This window comes from Periophthalmus magnuspinnatus, chromosome 5, assembly GCF_009829125.3.
Source record: "Periophthalmus magnuspinnatus isolate fPerMag1 chromosome 5, fPerMag1.2.pri, whole genome shotgun sequence".
In the NCBI taxonomy this organism is placed as follows: Eukaryota; Metazoa; Chordata; class Actinopteri; order Gobiiformes; family Gobiidae; genus Periophthalmus; species Periophthalmus magnuspinnatus.
The window spans coordinates 22,618,213-22,641,567 of NC_047130.1; the positions used below are offsets into that span (position 1 = coordinate 22,618,213).

At 39.5% G+C, this 23,355-nt stretch overlaps 2 protein-coding genes across 3 annotated transcripts in view; one reads left to right on the plus strand and one right to left on the minus strand.

Moving 5' to 3' along the window:
* Positions 1 to 3,650, plus strand: part of atg7 (ATG7 autophagy related 7 homolog (S. cerevisiae)) — an 88,225-nt gene extending 84,575 nt beyond the window's left edge. The window contains exon 19 of the mRNA XM_033966270.2: positions 2,102 to 3,650. Coding sequence (XP_033822161.1) covers positions 2,102 to 2,134 — 33 coding nt within the window. The 3' untranslated portion in view covers positions 2,135 to 3,650. The remainder of the gene's footprint in view (positions 1 to 2,101) is intronic.
* A 116-nt stretch (positions 3,651 to 3,766) lies between these two features.
* vgll4b (vestigial-like family member 4b) overlaps positions 3,767 to 23,355 on the minus strand; it is a 41,893-nt gene continuing 22,304 nt past the window's right edge. For both annotated transcript variants that reach the window (XM_033966142.2, XM_033966141.2), the window contains 4 exons: positions 21,529 to 21,721; positions 8,336 to 8,588; positions 7,844 to 7,961; positions 3,767 to 6,714 (listed from right to left, as the gene is read on the minus strand). In XM_033966142.2, coding sequence (XP_033822033.1) covers positions 6,455 to 6,714; positions 7,844 to 7,961; positions 8,336 to 8,588; positions 21,529 to 21,721 — 824 coding nt within the window. In that variant the 3' untranslated portion in view covers positions 3,767 to 6,454. The remainder of the gene's footprint in view (positions 6,715 to 7,843; positions 7,962 to 8,335; positions 8,589 to 21,528; positions 21,722 to 23,355) is intronic.

A 23,355-nucleotide genomic window follows, 5' to 3' on the forward strand; every position in this document is an offset into this window, starting at 1 on the left:
GTATTTCATGCAGATTTTGATAGTGTTGTTCATTTGTTAAAGTAATGCAGTAATGTTAAATGTAGTGATACTGAGACATACTTTGGTCAACAGTAACAATACAAATCAATTTCTTAATTTTTGTTATGATTTTTGTTTATTTATTTCTGTTTGATCAAAGCTTGAGCTCAAAACCTTCAGTCAAAATGTTTCCACAAACATGGTAAAATAACCCCTAAAATCAGATGAAAAGTACTTTTTATTTTTCAGTCCAGTTAAAAATAGTAGAAAGCACAGATACCTGCTCTCAAATGCAATGAAGTAAAAAAATATCCACTGTAAAATTTAATTAAATGAAGTACAGATACCTAAAAATTGTATAGTATTTTACTGCTTGTACTTCGTTACCTTCCATCATTGACTAAAACACATAGGAAAAGACTTTCTCATTAAAAATATCTATATATAACACTTGATTCACAAAGATTCTCCATTTAGAAGCCTTCAGTCAACATATTTAACCTTTATGTGTTGTATTGTGTTATTGTGTAAATGTATTTAAATAGTATCAATGTAGTACTATGGAGATATCCATTTGACCAACCGACTAATCAAACACTTCAACTTTGACTAGTTGACGTCTGAAATGGTTAGAGCCCGAGTATAAACCCATTGAACTAGCTGCATTGCTAAAATTACTTCAGCCCAGTGTTTGTTTCACACAGTTCCTTCTGACCCTTAAAACCTGTATTTTGACCGTGGGCTGTTGGAGGAATGCAGCGTAGATGTGTCAGACCTGTGTAAGAGAGGAGCAGATTCCAGCCTCTGTCGGAGTATCGTGAAGTGCGTCTTTGACTCAAAATATGTGTGGAATCTGCTACAGAGAGGAGACAACTACTGTTTACTCACACGTTACCGTCAAAGGGGAGCTCTCCGTCTCCTAGCAGCTGTGTCACCGAGGGCTGCGGTGGTAATCAGCTAATCGTGGTTAGTCAGCTATAAGTAATAACTGTATTTTGATCATTGTAATCGTTATCTGGACTATACAGACTCATGCTAGAGGACGTCTGAACAGAGATAGTGGCATTATTAAAGGTCCTATAGGTTTGTTTGTGATGAGGAAACAACATTGACATAGATCTGAAAATGTTGTAATATTTGTCCTTTAAATCAATGTCAAAAAGAATTTACAATTTCAATTTTTCTTCTATAATACACTCTATGCACAAATATTCTCCATTTAATTCATACCATTTTTCTACATCTACCAAAGTATTTGGTTGGTAACATTGATGGTTGCTTCTTCCAGGAATAGGGAGTAGTATTATCGGAGGCATTATGCATAATTTACTTTCAAGTGCTTTCAAGCTAATGTTTGTAATGGGTTTCCGTCCTCGTTACCCTGCTCAATGTTGTATTTGATTGATTCATGAATGTTTGAGTAATCGCGTATTGTCTTACATTTAACGCTTGAGTGTTTAAAAAAGTTCTGTCATCACCTAAACCTTATCTCTCCCCACAACTCTCTATTTACTTGCATTATTCCAAAAATGTAATGACTCTGGAACAATTAATTTTGTATTTTTTATGGACATGCACATCCATCCCTGCTGCGGTGGATTATATTAATGCTTAAAAGGCCCACATTACACAGTTTTCTGATCTGTTATAATGTTATTTTCTCATCACAAACAGACCTGGAGTTGTGTTTTGTTTCATTCACACATGTTTAACACACAAACCCTGTGTATTTAGGCTGAGTTCTTCTTCTCTCAAACAGAAAACACTCTGTTCCACCTTGTGATGTCATGTGGTAATACAGGAAGTGCTCCACTGTGTTTTTAAACTCCATACAGCTTCACTAGAATCATTTGGATAATTTCAGTTTTGGAATAGTCATTTATCTCTGCTGAACTAAAGGTAAAAGGAGCTGGTGACTTGAAACTACCACTTGATGACATCACAAGGTGGAACAGAGCATTTTGAGCTTTGGAGATGTTACAGACTAATAATAACACAACTCCAGGTCTGTTTTTGAGGACGTGGCTTAAACGCTGACATGTCGTGATGGAAGCTGTTAACATATTAACATAACATATTTATATTTTGTTTTTCATTTCAGATCTGGGACATGAGCGACGACGAAAGCATTTAAGAACAAACTAAACAACATCAGATGAGGACTTTTCTACTTTTGTGTCTTTGATTTTTTTATGTGAGTTTTGGATGACACAAAACATCAGCCGTGAGAATCCTGCTTCAAGATCAGCCAAAGAGTTGGACCGGACCAAGTTAAGTGTTTTTGTGTTTTATTGATGAAGAATGTGAGACCAGCGTAATGTTTACAGATTTAAGACCACACTGTACAGCAGCTCGGAATAAATCACAAACCAGATATTATTGGAGAGAAAAAAAATACAAGGAAATTATGTACTCGTTATTATTCCAATATTTTAATTTTATTTCATTTTCTGCAAATATATCAATGGATGATTTTTTCTGTCATATTAATCCCTAAAATGAGTTGAATGTAGTTTTTATTTTGCTGTTCTTACACTGGCTGCGGTTACATGCGCAATAAAATCGAATTATCTGATTTCTGGACCTTTTAAGATGATTTAAATGACATTCAAACTGCAAACTCTGATGTGAGTGATCAGAAGGACCATGATCAAAAAGAAATGATTTGATGATTTTGCTGTTTACATGTAATTTTAATAATATTGTACACTCCATCAGTCTGATTTTGAGTGTGCAGGTAACTCATAGACTGTATATATAAATGAACGTAGCTAACGTGCGTTCTAAATAATAAGTGATCATGGGCGCGCTTCCGGCTCCATCGACTCTGGCTCCAATTCACAAAAACTGTCGCCCCTCTCTCTGTAACTGCTGCTGTCGTCATTTTGGTCTTAAAATGTTCGTATTTATTTGCCTATTTTGTCTGTAAATAAAAATATGAACATTAATAACAGACAAATCAGGCGCTTCTTTCTCTGAGGTCAGTCCCACTAGTTTTAGCAACAGGTTTGATTGACAGCGTTGCTAAGCACCTGCTTCCTGCTAAACCAGTAATGCGGGTAGGAAGAGGCGTTACCTTCAACAGCCTGGCTCTGGATTGGCTCGTTGGTTGCTATGATACTTGTGATCGGAATTCCAAATGTGGAACTCTGCTTCAAATTGGCCCCTATAAGAGCACAAGCCTCGATGAGCTTTATTTGACTGGAGCCGAACGTTGTGGGTGACGTCGCACTCACTTAGTCCACTTCTTTATACAGTCTGTGATGTAACCGCAGCCATTGACCCATCAGGGCCACCATACTACCATACTACTCTGTGTATTACTCCACAGTTGTACTGAAGTAAGTATAATGAAGCAGTGTAATAAATCATTTTCAACCATAGTTTCAGATAGTAGCATGCAGGTATGTCTATTACATCATCTCAAATTGTATCGTTCAGGAAATCAGTATTTAACTCTCCATGTTTTAAATGTGCTTTTTGTTTGATATTACGACGTTGTCTTTTACATCTGGGTCTAAATGCATGTTTACATGTCGTCTGTCTGAGCAGCTAACACCAACTGCTACTGTACTGTTTGTAATGTACATTTGAACTGCAGCTCGTGTTTATAAATGTGTGTGATTTCACAATAAAGTCTGTATTACATGAAACTGCTTATTTTCATGATGAATTAATCAAAGTAATTACATGTATGTCTTAAGTATCATTGTTCTTGTATCAGCAGCCCTCCCCATGTGTTACAGAAGAGACAGTGGGATTGGGATGTGGTTTAAAAGCACTTTATTGTTCATCGAGGCTACTTTACGTACAAAAGGGTGGCCTGCCAAAACCTTTTCTCAGGAGACACAGCCACAAACTGGTACAAGTGTTAACAGTTCAGAGTATTACTACCACAGTACAGGCTACTTCCACTTCAGAAGGCTGAGTCAATCTTCTTATCTATAAAAATCCCCAATAACAAAGTACAAAATCAGATTTGATCATTTCAGCCTCATGCACAACATTTGTTTACATTTGTTTGACTGTTCCATCGCTCAGAGGTTTTCTGAAAAGGGTCCGACCTGTTGAATATTGTGATAAATGTCCTCTTCAGATCACAGTTTCATCAGAAACTCAAAGACAGTTTATTGCTCACTCACTTACTGACTCAGTCCAGGTCACTGCAGACGATGCTCCACACAGATGATCCACACAGATGATCCACACAAATGAATATGGGAGAGTGGGAGTTTTATGGAAGTAGCGATTGTCGGGCCACAGCAGAGGCTGAATGTGGTTTCATACATTTACTGTGTTCCTGCACTTGAACCTTACGCTAACAACACAAATCTATAAACAAAAAGATCAACTTTTTCACAAGAGAAATGCAATGATTACAATATAGGACAGGAAAACAACAATTAAATAGCTACATATCATTAACAAATTAATTGTTCCTCAAAAAATACCTACGATTCTTTCTCTGTACATTCGTTACGCACAGCGTAATGATGGTCTTATAGTTAGCTATTATAAAAAGTCTTAATTAAGTGATTCTCCTACTGAGGGTAGGGAGTGTGCCGAAGCCATGAGTCGACTACCTACAGGCGGTAGTGAAATGATCAAAGAATAATAAGAGAAACACAATATCCTCTGGACACCAACAGCTTTCCCTGTGTTTATGCACAACGCCAATACAATCAAAACCAGAGTCAAATCCACCATAAGAGCCACCCTCCACTTTAGCCTTAGCAGACGCTGAAGGAGCTCAGCTCCTCCAGCTCAGTCCCACCTCCATAAACACAGGTATAAAGTCTCTGAGCTTTAGTGAACTTTAGTGAGGCTCTTGTTTGACTCAGAGAGATGAGAGGTGGAATGTGTGGACGCACCAACACCAAACTCACTCAACACAAATGGATCTGACAAATGAACCTCCTAAACCACAGCTGCAGTGAAGCCCCTGGTACATAACAATACACCGGTCCAGTGCTTTAAACTGCACTGAACAGGCCGTACGGTTCCCTTTTGGAGGAATGTTTTTCACTTGGGTGCAGGCTGTGAGGATCTGGGGTTGAAGAAGCAATGGAGGATGTGTCTAACCGAGTCTATGTACAAACTACTTCATTAAGTAGTCACGTGTTTTGTAATTCTAAACATGATGCAACTCCTCTATGTTACAATGAGTAGTATTGTGTTTGTGCTTCAGATGCTAAAGGGGTTAGTGCTTTGTACCAACGATGGATCAACATCTTTTAAGCTTGACTGCAGCTCAAACTCCGTTCAGTGATAGATTTGAGAAAAGCAACATTGATGAGAGCCTGTCCAGAGGCTGTCTACTAGAGAAGTCAGTTAGCCTATTGATATTAATGAAAAACATCATACAAATGTAATATTAACAATAATAATATGAGTACGACTGACCCAGCAGTGAATGAAGAGTGTCTGTTACTGAAACAACATGAGTAACTAACGTCCAAATGAAAAAGAGAATAATAATTATCTTGAAATGCATCAAAACACTAATAGATACCAGCTATTTCAACTAAAATAAAAACCATGCAGGTGTAAGCATTAGGAACCCTTCAAACCTTGTAGGTGGACGAACGTGAGACAAACGCAATGAAAACAACCAAAACAAAAATATATAAATGAGATACGCCCCAATTGAGAAACCAAAAAGTTACTGGAGTGTAAGGAGTTGCCTCATATCAGATTAGCATTTATCTAGTATTTATCTTACTCATGGGTTTTCATATTAAATTTGTAATGTTTAAAATTCTGTTATATCACTTTACACAATATTATAATACCGTGTTGCTCTGGCAAAATATCCAATATAATATCAAATGGTTAGAGTGTTGATCTGGCAGTGAAAATTCTAGCAGTTTGCAATATCCAGACACGTAAATTAGTTTGGGGTGTTGCAGTACCAGACTACAACTCGTGATAGTGGTACACATAGATCTACCTCAAATTCAACTGCTAAAAGAATGAATATTTAAACGCAAGATGTTAATGCAATGGTCATATTGTGGTTTGAACTTAGGAGGCAATGGCAAAAGAAAAACACCAGGGATTTTGGTGTCTTTGCTGATGGTGAACGTTGTGATAAGGTTTCGTAATACGTCTTTTTCCAAACTTCAGGCATCTCGTGACACAGAGGCAGAACACAAAACTACTGTTAAAATAAAAACCAATAAAATAAAGAAAAAGTAAAGAAATTAATAATTAAAACACCACTGTATCTCTCGTATGTACATAACTACAGACTTGCTCAGCTCCAAGCGGTGAACGTTTCAAAGGAGCAACCAGTCGCCCCCGTCAGTCCAATCGACAAACTACAAGAGTCTTCTGTCATTCAGTTCAGTTATTGCTAGCTTGATGCTGTTGTGAAGGGTTCTGCGGCAGTTAGCGGACCAGTGGAGAAGCTTTGATGCTGATTGGTTGAGCTGAACCGAAAAACCCGCCCACTTCAGGAAACGACAGAGGGGGAGTGGTTGTGATTAGCTGAGTGGGTATCGGGGGAGGAGTTAGGGCTGCTTCCGGAGGAGGAGGGGCTGCTCTTGTTCTTGATCTGGAGCCAGGTGTCGCCCAGAGCTTTGGCGAAGTGGTCGTCCACGGAGCCGGTGATGGAGACCGTGTTGGTGGCTGTGGCGGGTTCTGGTTCTTTGTAGTTCTTTCCCAGACTGCGGCGGAAATGCTCCTCGATGACGGGGTCGCACACTGTGTTAGCTGCAAACAATGAGAAAAGTAAGGGTTAATAATCAGTGTTTATCAAGGTCAGTGTTTGATTTACTACAGCGTTGTTTTTTCTAAGTTGGTTCTGTATTGAGTTCTGTGTTGCTCAATGTGTTTTATGCCATACAAGCCATAACTGACTGCGAATCAGCAAATAAAATAAAGCGTGACTGTTTAGTTATACAGTGTAACATGTACCATAAGTAAAATAGTTAGTCCTGACCATGCCTAGCTCAAGATTTGGACATTGCCCCTGTCAGGTTGCCTTGAAGAATGGGTCAAATGCATCAAAATTTCCCATTGTAACAATAAAGTGTATCTTAGTAACAGGGCTGCAACTAATGATTATGTTTAATGTGAGATATTTGATACATTTTCAACCTGATTATTAAGGCATCATACGGCGACTGGTGAACTCTTGGTGAGAATATATTTCCATTCAAAATTTTTGGTTGTGTTACAGTGAGAATTTCCAGTATTGCGTTCACATACGGGATGACGTGAAGGTAAAAAGCACAAGTAAAAAAGAAAGTACCATTTTAGTAGTGATTCATCAATATGGTGTTTTAAAGTATATTACCAATGCTTCAATTTGCATCAGCTCGTGACTTTTTACCTGTTAACAAGTCCCTATTAACAGTTCTCTGCCTCTCCTCCCTGTCTGTGGACCGTCTCCGAGCAGCGTCTATGGGAAAACTCTGGATCTGCACATCCTCACTGCAGTTTTACGTTTCACTGTTGACCTCAATGAGCTCCTCTGAGTTTTACAACCTTCATAAACTCAGCCACAGTCAGAGTATGAGCTCAGACTGACACTCAATGACAAGATGGAATAAGGAAAATGTAACTGTATAAATGGCTGTTTGGGGAATTTACAATGTGGTGATGTGACTCTTATTTGGGGACAAGAGTCGGTTTTGCTGTATCAGATATATGGGATTCGCATTAGATGGATCCAAAGTCTACTTATAAAGCAGTGGGATGTCGAGGCTTCAAAAACTGCTGAGTATAATGGCACAAACTATCCCAGTTAGACCTTTTTAGACTTTTACAAATATATTTCTATGAATGAAAAACACTGCATACAGTTTACAATAGTGACGTTAATAATGTACAAACTTACTGTTGATTCTTCTGAAGTTGTTGCTGAGGTTGGAGCAGCCGTTGTGGGAGACGGGACAGTGGGACAGGTTACAGTTTCGGTTGTTCGCTGGGGCACATGTGATCACCGAAGGACGATTCTGAAACACACACGGAAGTATAGTAATCATAAACTTGTACTAGTTGTATATTTGTGTGTATTTTTTCTCGTGTAGATATTTTTCGAACAATACAGAAATGGCTTAATTTTCATTCTTGACAACAATGGAGTTATCGATGTTTTAGTTTCATGCTGCGAAATATTTAGTTGGAGAAAAAAAACCCTGAAGAAAACTCATCAAAGTGCAGTTCATTTGATTGCTTATTGATATTAACAAAAATGAAAGTATCTCTGTACCCCTCTGATAGCAGAATATCACCGAAAATACTTGTCTTGGTCAATATACCCCATATAGTAACAGTAATCACCATGTTTTTTCCAATAGAACCCTTATACTAAAACGTAGATCTGTACCTGCTGGCGTTCCACGACGGTGTGTGGGACCACGTTGCTCCCGCGGCTGTTCTCGTGGTTGTTTTTGGTGAGTGCCAGGGGCTGTTCCAGGCTCAGGGCTGACAGGGGGGCTGACAGGGGCAGGTGGTGAGGGTGAGGGTGCGGGGCGTACAGGTGGTTGGAGTGCACTGACAGGGCAGAGGGCATCACCAAACGCTCAGGGGGGCTCCGGCTGCGGCTGTCCTTAGAGCTGCGGTAATCTCCGTTAGGCTTCCTGGAAAAACAGAAGGAACAAAGAAATGTAATGTTATTTTGATAAATTGTAGGTTTCGTGGTTGCGCAATCCATCAGTCGTGCAGCAAAATGATGAAAAATTGCTGGATAACTTGTTTCCTTAATTAACCTAAAATATGTGCCATTGTCTAATCCTTCAGCTAGGTACTCCAGGCACTTTTAGCTTTTTAGCTCCAAAATAGACTAAAATAAAACCTCCTTCTACTTGTTTCCATGGAAATTGTGTTCCCTTGGCTATAATCTTTGGAAAATGTTATGAAGCATGGTTTTAACTTTCTAATTCCATGGAATCATCCTGAAAGTTACATATTGTACCTTTAAAGGCCTAAATGGTCTGAAGGATACAAATGTTCAAACGCAAAGTGCAAAATGACCTATAGGGGAGTCTACCTTAACCTTATGTAAGTGTTCACTGACATAAGAATACATTTTTTAAAAAAGAAACATTAAGTATGCTTTATTGTATGGAGATTTTAAGCCAATGACAACAAACTTTGACATGTTTAGACAAGTACAAACGAGTCAGTGTCCCCATGTAACAAGGGAAATTACTCACTGACATGGAATTGGCTATTTTATTGAACAGGGACAAACATCAGTGTCATTTTTATACTTTTGGACAGATCATATCTTATTTAATTTGCAAAAAAATAAACAAACTTACGAGTCTGAATAATACAAAACAGCCACATCATGAATATAGAGAAACCCCCATGTGGTCTGAACAAGAACACATAGACAAAAGCTCTATTGTAGCCAGAGCAGTTACAACACAGGGACACACAGTTGTTGCTCAGATCGCGGTGGGTCTTGATAAGGGCTTTTTGTGCGACTGGGAGGAAGGAAGGAGCGCTCGGCAGACCTATCCAACATGGCCGCCCTCCAAGCGCACTCACACTACACAGCGGGGCAGTTCAAAGCTCAAGAGTGCTCTCCTCCAGGCTACTGCTACACAATCTGATTCAAGCCCGGCCAACTGCAGCACAACACAAGAGATGGGTGTTTGTTCAGCCACATGCACGGGATAAAGATATCTCCTCGGACTTGTGTTGCATAACTGTAAACCCAAGAGTAAGACGACCGGAAATATGCAAAATGTATACAAAACTGATTTGATTTAAATACAAGCTGCTTTTTGGTGGTTTTCAGTTTAAAGATGTCCCAGTGTGCAATTCTTTATACACTGATTTGGCAAAGTTACACATGTGACTATTTTAATCTTCATAGATAATAAACACATATATGTAGTTATATATATGCATGGTATATTTTTTTTAAATTATATTTTTTAACTTTTTTTTCTTTTTTTTTTTTTTTTTACAATTCTTACAATTTATTACATTTTTGAAGGAATTAATTTATTACATTGTTTTGATTTTATTGGAAAGCACTCTATAGACAAACAGTAAACGTGTTTCTGAAGCGAGTGAATAGACTTAGACAAATTAAGGGTTCTAAATATTATCGATATTCGGCGCTTCCACCTCTCGTTACTTATGCAAATCGTCAAAGTACGTATTAAAAATAGTATGATGGAAATGCACCTAGATTTGTTGACAACTGGCAACACGTCTCAATAAAAAGCTGAAATAGTTAAGTAGCTTCTAAGCAGCTGTATACCATCAAATCTGTCAAAGTTAGCACTTATAATATGGTTTTATTGAAAGAAAACGAGGTTTTGTGACATTTCCAAAGTGTCCTATAATGTGTTTTATTTTGATTTTACAAGGTCTGACCACTACACTGGTAAAACCCGGCTCTGTAGCTCCATTCACACTGACGCTAAAGCTTAAATAATGACTAAAAGAGGAGTACGGACCAGAACAGGCTATAAACAAAACCTGAAAGCTTTTGTGCTATTGGGGCCCGAGTCTCAATACGAGCAACAAAGTCAACGTGAAAGTCTACGCTCTGTTTAGATGCAAAACAAGCGTCCGGACAAACAGTTGTACAGCCATGTGCCCAAGCAACAGGACTGCTGAGGGAAGCATCTGGAAAAGCAGAATGGGGAGGTTATGGGATGATGGTGGACAGAGAGGGGGAAAAGGGAGAGAGAGAGAGAGAGAGGGGGGATGAGGGGAGAAAGGAGGGAGCAAGGGTGAGAGTGAAAAGAGGGGGAAAGAGAGGTTAGAGTGAGAGAGCAAGGGGGAGAGGGGGGCTAGTTTAGGAAAGACTGAGAGGTTTCCTTTAGTGTGGACCCCCCAGTGGATCTTTTGTCCGTTTTCTGACTGTCAGCACAAACTTCCTGTGGGCTGGACTCGCGACAAGTTGGAAGAACATTCGGAAAACTGGAGTGGTCAGCTAACAATAGCATAGCAACATCGGAGCTACCTTTTCTGTCACAAAAATATATTAAAAAATCAACCTTACTTTGCAAAAGGGTTGTAAGAAACATGAATACCCACATGATAATAATAAGGGTAGAAACTTCATCAATTGACGTATCTAGAGATCAACCAATATGGGCTGTTTTCTCCAACTTCTATTATTTAAATTTACTGCAAACTCACCCATAGACCTGATATACCACACACCTTTAAGAGAGCTGTGTAGTCATGTTTTGTGTAGTTAATTCTTTGCACTCAAGTGTTAAAATAAAAGTTTGTATGTACCTCATAGGCAACAGGTCAGACAAAACAAAATATCGGCCTGTGCTGGAGATTCAAGGCCGATAGCTGACACGCAAAAAAAAACAAATATCGGTGTCTAAAAGTAGGAATAATGAAAAATGGTCTTGGTCTATATCATATCTAGAATACAATAGATCACATGATAATATAAAATACTGTCTATTTTTTCAGTCAAAATTAACTTCTATTGTACGAAATTGGTAACACTGTGGTACTGAATATGCATTTTCCTGTGTATGAAAATATATATACACATTTTTGTATTGTGACAGCACTACTTAATAATATCTGTATGTTAATGTTCATGTATTGCAGGATAGAGGTGGCTTTCACCTCACAGCAAGAAGGTTCCAAGTTCAATTCATAGGTGGGAGGATTTTTGTGTAAAGTTTTAAATGTGCAAATGCATTCAGAGTAACTGCTCAACCGTTTATGCTACAAATTTACCCATTTTAATTACAATTGGTAGTAACTGCACATCGATGTATGCAACTCTGACATGTACAGAATGTTTATGTCACTGTATTTAGGCTAATGCTATATTTAAACCAACCTCTTCTCCTCCATTATCTTTCCGATGCTGCTCTTTTCTGTCTGTTCTCAGCAGCTGCATCTGGGACCTGTTCAAATGACTCCAAACTGGACTCATTGCCAGAGCGCATGCATGCCCACATCCTCAACAAGAGAGAGGGGCAGAGAGAGGAGCCAGCCCAAATGGCATCAACTAATTCCACCAATGAATAGTGTCGCTTTCGGACGCCCCCCCACCCCACGGACGCCTCACCCCACCACCGCCTCACCACCGCACACACTTGACTGCCCTACCAAAACCCGCAGTGAGTGAGTGAGGGAGTGAGGGAGTGAGTTTCATGCCAGGGCCAGCCATTCAGAGCGCACCCGCTGCTTTTGTCTACCGCACTACACCTCTCAATTATGGTCAGAGATGCAGCTGGGGCAGAAGAGGGAGGGGGGGGCAGTAGTGTGGGGGGCAGAGGGGGGGTATATACAGGGGTGTTGCCGAGATTTAAAATGCTACTTTCTCCATTGTAATATATGCGGGTTTGTTGTACCTGTGGTTTAAACATCCATAAAAATGTACTGAAATGATCGGGTTTTTTGTATTAGTTTACCAGTTTAAATCTTTTCTGAAATGTTAACCATACTTTATAAACATATATTGCAAATCTAATCCCAAAATTGCAATAAAGTTTCCAGCTAGGTGGCTCCAGTAGCATTGAAGAAAAGGAGAAGAAAAATATCCAATCGGGACATTAAGTATACCTTTATCTTAACTTGTCAAAGAACGCCACATTCATGGGGGGTGCCATCTGTCTTTTGGGTTTACAGTTTCTAAGTTGCATGTTTTTTATGGGTGCTGTTAAAATGCTGATATAACCAGATGTCTTGAGACGGTGATGGAACATAACTAACAGCAAATAGTAAAGTACAGCGTTTTTACATATATTTTAAGTACCTTTACTAAAGTGGATACCGTTAACTTTTACTTCACTACATCTGAGAGCAGCTATCTGTACTTTCTACTCTTCTGAACACTTTTAAACAGAATCACTACATTTGAAGCTTTATTACATCTCAAAGTCTACGGAAAATACTTTTGCTTTTTACTCTTTAAGTACATTTTTAAACAGCTACTTTAATACTTCAACTTACGTAGATTTTCTTACGTAATACTTTTGCTTAAATTTGAGTTTTTGGGTTTTTTTTTTTGCTCTGGTATCTGTACTTTTACTTAAGTAGCAAAATTAAGTACTTCTTCCACCACTGTCTGGAGATAATAAAAATCCTGTTTAATCTTTGATATATTACTTCGATATAAAACGACAGGACTAAAACTTACCCCTGGCAGCATCCCTTTGATTTAACGCTTACAGACAGCGTGGTATTAAAAGTCTTCTGTTGTGGCCTTCAATAAAACCATCCCTTCATTTAAGTCGCATAAAACACACCCTTCAATAGATAAATAAAATGTTCGTTTCACCCATAACAATATCACTGTCCTCTGATCTGTAATTAAGAGCTGCGTTTTAACTTCACTATAAATCCCACAAGTCCCGTTTGATACCAGCCACCCAAACTGCAATACCATTTTAAACAACAGCTAAAATAAAAATATAAACTCTCCAATACACGATGAGCAAGGTTTAAAGACGAGCCAATATAAAGTTAGTATTTAGTGTGTCATTCACGAAGAAAAAGTTCAGTTAACGACAGCCGTAAGAACCTTTTACGACCAATCTCTTCTTTCACTGTTGTAATAAAACACAGTATGTCACTATTAAAATATAACAGCTTTGACAGTTACAACTTGTTGATAATAATTTAAACGTAGGGCAATTAAATCTATAAAAAGGTTTTGATCTCTTCTCACTATTGTGCTGGCACCAGAGCAACCCATTTTGCTATATATAACATCCTCAACAGACAATAGCCAAACTAAAATTATAAAGACAGCATTACGGTTATACGTTACTTCAATTTTGATCTGCTAACGTTGCTAACAATTGTAACTATAGATAACTCAGCACTTTTCTCACTATTGTGCTATGGCCCATTTGAGCGAGCCAATCAAATGTTGGCAGCCCGGGCCGTTCACATCCTACTCCTTGAAGAAATAAATACAGAAGTGAAGAGTGAAAAAAGCTGCGGAGATATACACACAGGAAACATCTGGGAAGAATCACGGAGAGGAGGAAGAGGAGGAGGAGGATGATGAAGGCCGAACCGCAGCTTACAACAGGGCCCCTGATCCGAGAGGCCTGCCCCAGCCACAGAATGGATATAGGCGCACACACATAGATGTATACGCACGGAGAGTCACCGCGCACACGGTTAAGTATAAACACAGTGAAAACAACTTTAAACTCAATCTATGGCAGATTTCAAAAGCAGAAACGAGATTATGGAAATCCTTAATTAAATGTACAGTTAAATGTTGTTTTTTAAAGAGGAAGTACTGGATTTTTCTTAATAAATGAAGTAAAATCTGTGTTGCCCCAGTGCACTGTAAAAGCAGCTCTTAGGGTAAAAATAAGATTGCTGTGTGCTGTCTGCATTTAACTATAAACTGTTTTATCTTCTGTGAACCAGGATGTGCACTGTTAGCATGCTAGTTATTGAAGCCCGCTCTGGTCTCAGAAAGTTGTAAAAACAAGGAATAAATTGTGACCGCTGCTTTAACGTGAACTAGCTGTTTTTCTCATTTAAAAAAAAGTAAAAATCAAGTACAGTGTCGTCTTTAAGATCGTGTTATCCAAATGATATATGAGGAAATTAGACCCCAAATGCAAATATAAGATAGGATTAGTACGAAGTTGGTTGATAAAATGAGCCAAATCTATTAACTTACATAGGAGGGTTTGGTTTTTGTTGGTGTAGTAATGCAAAGGCAATGGGAAAAGTCTTAGAAAAATACAACTTTCAGCAATAATAATTGTGTTAACATGGGAAATCTTTGTATAAAAACATTAACAAAAACTGGAACGTTAATTAAATACTTTTTACTGATCCACGTTTATAAGGCAACAAGACGATACGCTCACTGTGCAAGCCCAAGCCTGGACAAATGAATCATGAGGGTAGAAACGGGATGTCTAAAATCTATAAAAACACAAAGCAGTGAGTACAGCAGAAGTCAATGGAATTAATAAGAGTTGCATCTATATAGTCTTCACTTTGTTCAAAATGTACAAGGAGAACTCTGATTGGCTGCTGGTCTACTCAGCTTTTCACACTGGCAAATAAACGGCAACGTAGATCTGTCTAAAAGTGAACTTGAAGCTAGCAATTTGTTCAGCTCCATTTTGTTTTTATAGTCAATGTAATGTAGTCATTGCTTCCATAATAAGTAGGTACTTTGTAATAGAATAAGTCAAATAATGGTTTCAGCTGGAAGTAATATGTGGTACCACTTCCTACAGAAACATTTTGCCAGATAAGTGATTACAGAGAGAGAGAGAGAGAGAGAAGGAGGGAGGGAGAAGGAGAGGGAGAAAGTGTGAGAGAGAGCGAGAGAGGGAGGTAGAGAGAGGAGTGAGAGGAAGGGAGAGAAGAGGAGAAAGAGCAAGAGAGAGAGGGGGGCAGGAGAGTGACAAGGAGGGAGAGAAAGAGAAAGAGAGGGAAAGGAAGAGATGGAGAGGGAGGGAGAGAGTGTAGGTGCAGAGCGGGGCAGGAGAGGAGAGATGGAGGGGAGGAAAATAGAGAAAGAGAGACAGAGAGAATGAAAAGAAGGAGGAGGAGAGAGAGAAACACAAAGGAGTAGTAGGAAAGAGAGAGAAAGGAAGAGAGGGCAAAGAGAGGAGTGAGAAAAGTAAGAGCGAGGGGGGGCAGGAGAGTGACAGGGAGGGAGAGAAAGAGAAGGAGAGGGAGAGGAAGAGATGGAGTGTGAGGGGCAGGAGAGAAGGAGAGATGTTGGGGAGGAAAATAGAGAAAGAAAGAGACAGAGAAGAGGAAAAGGAGGAGGAGGGGAGAGAGAGAGACAGAGAGAGAAAGGAAGGGAGGCAAAGAGAGGAGTGAGAGAAGTAAGAGATATATCTATAGAGAGAGAGATTAAGGTAGAGACTGCAAGAATGAGAGAAAGGGAGAGCGAGAAAGAAGGAGCTAGAGAGATGGAGAGAGTAAGATGGAGACAATCTTTTTTGTTATCAAAGCTGGAACAGATTGGATATGGAAACCACCAAAGCAAACAGCACACATTGGACGCACACAGCAAAACTACCCACAATGCCTCCTCCTCCTCCTCCCTCTTTCTCCCTCTCTCTCTCTCTCTCTCCTTACTTCCCTTCTCTGCAGAAATAGTCCCATGTAAAACAAGAGGGGAACAATGACTTCACCAGCGCTGGCCACACTCAAGTCTTATTTTCTTCCACATTTGGTCTCTGGAGAAAGGTCCATGAGAACAACGCACTGATGGAGTTCCCAGTACACGGCAGCTGCAGTAGAGTTTTACAGTGTACACAGTATTATATGAGGGTAAGGTTATAGTCAATTAAAATAGCAGTAATTGGTTTGAATGGATTGTGCAGATGGGCTAATTGACTGGTGAGGAGTCCACAGTAGCTGACAATGAACTCGGCTAAGGAGTTTTTTTTCTGTAAAGTTTGATTCACATTTGCGTTATAATGCAAGTCCAAAAATATCTAGTGGTAGGGGAATGATTACACCTGGGAATCGAACCAGGGACTTTCTTGCTGTGAGGGCATACCACCATAATGTTGTCATAAATGAAATAAAACTATCCAATGTACGATTGCAACTAATATTTTCATGATATAAACAAAATGGAAAATAACTGCCTGTCTGGATGTTTATATTTGCACATGTAATTTTCTGACTGCTCCAGGAGCCAGAGTAAACTGAGCCTGAACTCTGTGAGCCTTTAGACCTGCCTCCTCTGACCTCACCTGAGCAGAGAGACTAGGACACCTACTATGCATCTAAGGATATACAGTTTTCAATTAGTTTTCTGCAATTTTCCACTATATGGCATTAAACGCATCCATCTCGGACACAAGCGGGTGATCTCAACAGGCCAAGTTACAAGTTAGATCTGTGGAGAGTAATTTACAATAATATTTTAGCAATAAATACGCTCGTAATATCAGACAAGTTTTTTCCCATACTGTGGAACATTCTGGGCAAAGCAAGAACATCTCCATAGAGGCAAGCAGGCTGGAGCTCAGTTGGTAAAGTGTTTGTCCGAAGGTTGGGGGTTCGAATCCTGCTCTCGACTTAAACATCACTAGTTGAGCAGTCAGATCCACAGGTTGGCAGTGCAATCCCAGCTCCCACAGATGAATACTGTCGTTGTGTGCTCGAGCAAGACACTTAACCCACCTCGCCCCCCGTGTCTGTGTACGCTGGTGTGTGAATGCGTGACTGGTTCCTTGATGTAAAGCTTTTCGAGTGCCTTGAAGGTGTAAAACTGTGACCATTTACCAGGTGGCAGACTTCCAAACTAGAAAAGTGACATACATTACAAGTACGGAGAGAAGAATTGTTATTACAGATTCAACATTCCCACTTTCGCACATGTATTTAACAGTACAACCCACTGACTTCAAACTACATATATATCCCCACATAACCCCTGCAGGGAGCCCGGAGAGACCCTGTGCTCGTGTTATTCACAGGAGATGTGCTCAAACAGCTGAGTGGGAGTCTTTCTTCTTCACTGTGGCGGTGGTGGGTCGGGCAGGGGCAGACCACAGCGCCTCCCAGCCCGCAGGCTCCAGAGGACAGGATAAGGCCTCTTTTGTTCAAAGCTCCGCCCTCTTCTACCACACAGACCCACGCACACCACAAAAACACATCAATGCAAAATACAGGAGTGCATGTGAGAGACAGGGACTTTTCTGGACAGTATAAAGTGGAAATACTATTACTAAAGTTTTAATTTGTGAAGTTGAGGGATTTAGGAAAATGTCTTAATTGCGAGTTTTCAGACAAGTACTACCATTGTATTAGTAATTTATGTTTTAGTAGGTGCACTGTGTAACCTTTCTGGTAAGAGTTCCACCACCTGCTTGTCTCCAAGTAGTTGTTAATGCTTTGCCTTGTTTTCCACAGTATGGAATTAGACGCATCTATCATTTATTCAATTAGAGGCATATTCATTGCTCAAAAATGCTTTAAAAAACACGCCCTAAGACTGTGAATGGGGTCACCTCTCCACAGATTTGACCAGTAAATTGGCTATTTGGTCATACTAGCCTAATATCATACTGTGTAACATCCCACGCAAAGAAGAGATGAATTCCTAAAAATGTTACATAGTGCTCCTTTAAGATTCTGTCCAGAGTGTATGTTTTGATTAGTTTGATTTGTTTGTTTCTCTCTAGTGTTTAATTATTACAGCTCCTGATATTTTAACTATATAGTAGATTTAGAATAGTTTTTGTGGTTAAATCTGCTCGTGGGGTTTTGTGTCACTGGTATAAATTAGTTTCAATATTATCGTTTATTATCTATATTTACTTCAGCAATATATCAAACTTCAAAATATGTAATTGTGACAGGTCTACCTACGAGGTATTTTGTTTACGGAGGGCATCATTGTCTTCTCTCTGAACGATTTGTTAATTTTGGTTTCAGTTTGGTAGTGGCTTATGGTCATGGAAAGTTGTTGAACTGTTAAGGCACACCCACGAGTACGAGGTGTCAGCTGTTAGACTCTGTCAACACTTCTTGGTAATATAAATGACTAAGGAATATAGTAGTTCAAAAAGGTCACTAGAAGGCATTATAATCAGTAGAAGACAAGAACAAGAACAAGCAATGAAGATTACACCCAGACCTCCACCCATTTATGGACTCTAGCAACAGTTAATGGTCACATTTTAATAAAGTGCTTTTCCACCTTCAAGGCACTCAAAGCACTTTACATCAACTCACACATTCATACACCAGTGTACGCAGACACTGCTCCGCCAACATGTGGGTCAGCAGATCTGACCGCTCAACCAATGATGTGGACAAATACTCTACCAACTGAGCTTCTGTCACCCCAATCAGGGAATCTTTTTGTTATGTTCTATAATCAGAAGAAGGACAACTAATGAATACACGTGCATAACCTCGTTGACAAAAAACACTGCAAAATACAGCGTGCTAATTATGAAATTTTGAGTATTTTAAAACCAAAATACTAACTCAGACTCGATATTGCAACGAGGGCAGTAGCACAGGAAAAGCCATACAAAAGCTGCTATAGTCAACACACAAAAAAACGGCACTTGGGAAGGATTCAACAGCGAGCAGGGTGTCCGATAACAATCTCTACACAACCCAATGTGTGTGAGTGGGACGAGCGTTTAACTTTCAATGCAGTCTTTCCCGAGAAAAACACCTATAATTTTCAAATCAGGGTTAATCACTGCTGCTAAACTTGACAATGTTAAACAAAGGCAAATTGCTACGTCCTACAGTGTGGACTATTTTTAGAGTGACTTTTTCTGCAACAACAGCCTTTCATTCCCCACTTTAGTGCAATCAAACTGTGTCGGCAGATGCAGGTTTTAACAAGTCGTACGACACAAGGCCCTCGCACAAACGCACATTAAAAACTCAAAATAAGACTTGATTGGGGTGACCCTGTGGCAAATGGAAGGTTTAAATACGAGCAGACAATTTTAACCTTATTTTGTACTTTGGTTTAGTGGAGTAGTAAAGTAGTGCATGTTAGTGATTATATAGGTCACAGTATATGATTAACAAAAAAATTAGCTATTTTAATTCAATCTATATGCCAGTAAAGATTTTTGCCCCACTTAAAACTGCAACTAAAATGTGAAATTGTTACTTAATCTTACTGTGAAGCACTATGATGGTCGCTCTTAGGTCATGCAAAGGTTAGGACAAGTAAAGATAGACTGAACATAATGGTAATAATTGAATGATTTTTGGATGGAAATAAAGAGACGTTAGAAAAGAAAGGGACAAATTTGCCATCTAAATACATGACCATTCAACAATAATCCCTAATGCAATCATACAAAAGGCTTCACCTGTGTGTTTATTTACACAAGGATTTTATCATAAGCTATTCACTGTGCACAATCGATGTAGATGGCCAATGGGTACCTTTTATATTAACCAAACCAAGGATGTTCAAGGCACTCAAAGCGCTTTACATCAAGAGACCACTCACCTATTCATACATCAATGTAGAAAAATACTGGGGGTGAGGTGAGCTAAGTGTCTTGCCCAAGGACACAATGATTTTATTGAGCTAAAATCACACCGCCAACCTGTGGGTCAATGGATCTAACCAGTCTACCAATGATATTTTTTTTATATCAAGAGCAGGTTTCGAACCACAAACCTTCGGATCAGAGTACAAACACTCTACCCAAACTGAGGTACTATTGCCCCTTTAATAGGTCCATAAAACTATCAGTTAACTTAAGGTACACTTTATTGCTATCCATCCCCTGTGCCGCCACATAAAACTAATATGATTAAACTAACCCTATTTTGTTCAAAAATTTTCCCACGAGGCAACACTCGAAACCATATTGCTCAAAGTCTGACTGCAGTGTTGACTTTTTACATAAGAGATTTGAACCTGCTTTTCCAAACACCCTATCATCCTAGATTTAACTCTTATCTGAAAACGGCTTAGTATTTTCCAAACAACCGCTGCTTTGTGCGCACACACCAAATTACATAAACCTCTGGCGATGAATGCGCACTTTTTAATCCACTCCTTCCCATGTACTTTGATTCACTTCACTAATAAAGAGTGGATATTACTTGTGTTTCAATAGTGTGTGCACAACTGCATGGGAGGACCACCTAATACCTCTTTTAATGTCTCAGCAATAAATAGAAATGGCAGATGTCCCATGACTGACTAAGACAAGCCTGGAGAGGAGGGGAGAGGAGGAGGAGGAGGAGGGGGGGAGAGGTCTGACTGTGCTGCCCCCAGACCCACACTCATTCCTGGGCAATAGGAGCTCCAGAATCCCAGGAATTTCTGGAAGTGGGAATGTGGGAACGCAGGAGATGTGAAAAATCTTTCTGTAGTGTGGTCTATAAGAGGAGGAGAGCCATGTGGAGCCGGTTTAACCTGGTCAGGCCCAAAGTGGAAGGTCCCAAGAAGTCTGCCTGGACACAGTGTTACCAACCAGCCAATAGAGAGCCAATAAAAATGAAAGAGCTGGAACAACCTAGCACTGGTAATGTGTACTTCAATAGTAAATGGTGATTATGTAAGCGCAAATAATACCTATGTTTAAATGTATTATATGCTGCAGGCAAGTCACATGTTACTGAATGTTAAGGCAACGTGAAGAGAAAAACTTGTGTTCAACCATAGATATAGTAGAAACATCTTAGCATTGTTAAAAAAATCAATACTCACAAACTAACTGATATCAAAACAAGACCAGTATCAAGACTCCTGGTTGTGTGGTTCTATCAGCTGTTAGAAGGTAAAGTTTTTAATGTATGCAAGCAAAACCAATATTGGAGGTTGCTTCGTTTACACAAATTATGCAAATAAACCCAGGTAGGAAGGGGTTAACTGTATGGCCATAATGGACAACACTGCATTGTTCTGCTCTGATCAATACGGTTCACTCACCAGCCTCATCTGAACCTAAAGAGCCTTCAAGCAGAACTTTCTAGCTTAGATAAAAACCCACTGAAGTTGTTTATGTTTGCACTTGCACTTTCAATCTGGGGAAGAACATAATTTAGATTCTTAAGTTTTGAAATGAGAAATGACAACCCGACACATCTTTCCATTGACTGACGGGTGTAGATACTCACAGTTGTGCAGCGAATAGTCTGCTCATCTTGGCCACGTGTTCGTTGTCGTCGATGTCGCTGTCGCCATGGTCACCGCTCAGCTTCCTCTTGGTGGGGCTGATGGGAGGAGGCCCTGTGCGGTGGTTTGAGATGGAGGAGGTGGACGACAGGGACAGAGCTTGGAGTCTGGGGTCCGCTCTCAATGCTCCTTCACCTGGACAGAGAGGGAGAGAGGTGAGTGGGAATGACAGTGGGGGTATGTAAAGTTATGGGACGGGCGGGGACTAGGCCACAAAAACAGAACATTTGTGAATCGCTATGTGATGATTTCACCAAAAATGGCATATTGTCACATGGATCAGATCACCATATCGCTCAGTTATAGTTATGGCTTGGGATTGTCCATATTTTTGCAAGAACAGACATTTGGCAAATACTGGTACCCAAAATATATATCATTAAAACAACATATTTCAACTCTCAGGTATAAAACCAACTTGTCTTGCTACTGTAGTACATTTGAAAGTATACAGACTTTGGATTGGTCAATGCTTGCAATCGCACAATGAACAATCACAAAAACTTATAACAACTTTAATAATTATTACTATAACAAGTAGTAGCAGCAGTAGTAGTAGTAACAGTAGTAGTAGTAGTAGTAATAGTAGGAGTAGTAGCATGCTATTTCACCTAAAGTAATGTTTGCACTAACATGTTTAATTCTTTTATACTCCTTAACCCTGCTTTTCAGTGCTGCTCCTCTGTCCTGCCAAACGCCCCGGTGATGTCATCCTTGTTGCCATGGCACACCGCGGGGCGAGCGAGAACATGTCAGAGGGTGAGGAGAGAGAGCAGCGGTGCATTTGGGAAGGCATGCTAAATATACATGCAGGAACTGTGGTGTCATGGAGAAACATTTATCACTTTCCAAAAGCCTTTTATTGGCGGCTGTGGTTTGGTCCTTTGAAAGTTTGGAGTAATTAGTGCTTAAACCGGACAGGACTATAGCACAGTGGACCTAACTATAAATTAAGTTGCTCCATACTGTAAAAGTGATTAAAGCACTTGTGTTTATATTATTGGAGCATGGTATAATTATTATAACCTTATTTATGCAGACTACATTTGTGAAAATAGTAATTCAACCTTGCAGTGTTTTGTTGTTTGGAGTTGCAAAGTGTATGGAATAACTGTCACCCTCTCAATGATATGCTGCTTACATAGTTTTGCCTGAAATGTTCCACAATATGGCATTAAACTTGCATTTATTCAATTACAGGTAACGAGCAATCTCAGCTCTTGCCACCGATCTGACATGTAACTTGACCTGGTGACATCGCCTGCTTGTTGCCATGGTGAGAGATGCGTGTGAAAACATATTGTGGAACATTGTACACAAGTAATACAATTTTTGCATTATATTGTATTATTATTTTTTATACTACAAATGAAATGAAGTGAGTGTATTTGATTTTGTATCTTCTCGTATCAAAACCATGACATAACACTGTTTATATTCGTGTAACCTTCATCTTACAATAGCCACTACTGTCCTGTCCATTCATTCAGTTTAAGAATTACTGCAAATATCTGCTTTGTAAAATGTACTGTACATTTATTACACATGAAAATAGAGCCATGACTAAACAAACCGATACTACTACTATATTTTCTATCTCTTAGTAGTAAAACATAAACCTAAGCAGTTACTATAGACTCCATATTGGGACATAGATTCATAAGTAGATTTTTGTGCAGTGGAAAGTCCCCACGCTGCCGAGTCAAGGCCAGTAGTAGTTTTCCTGCACATCTTTGGTTCTTCCTCCCACTCTCTGCCTCTGTGGACCT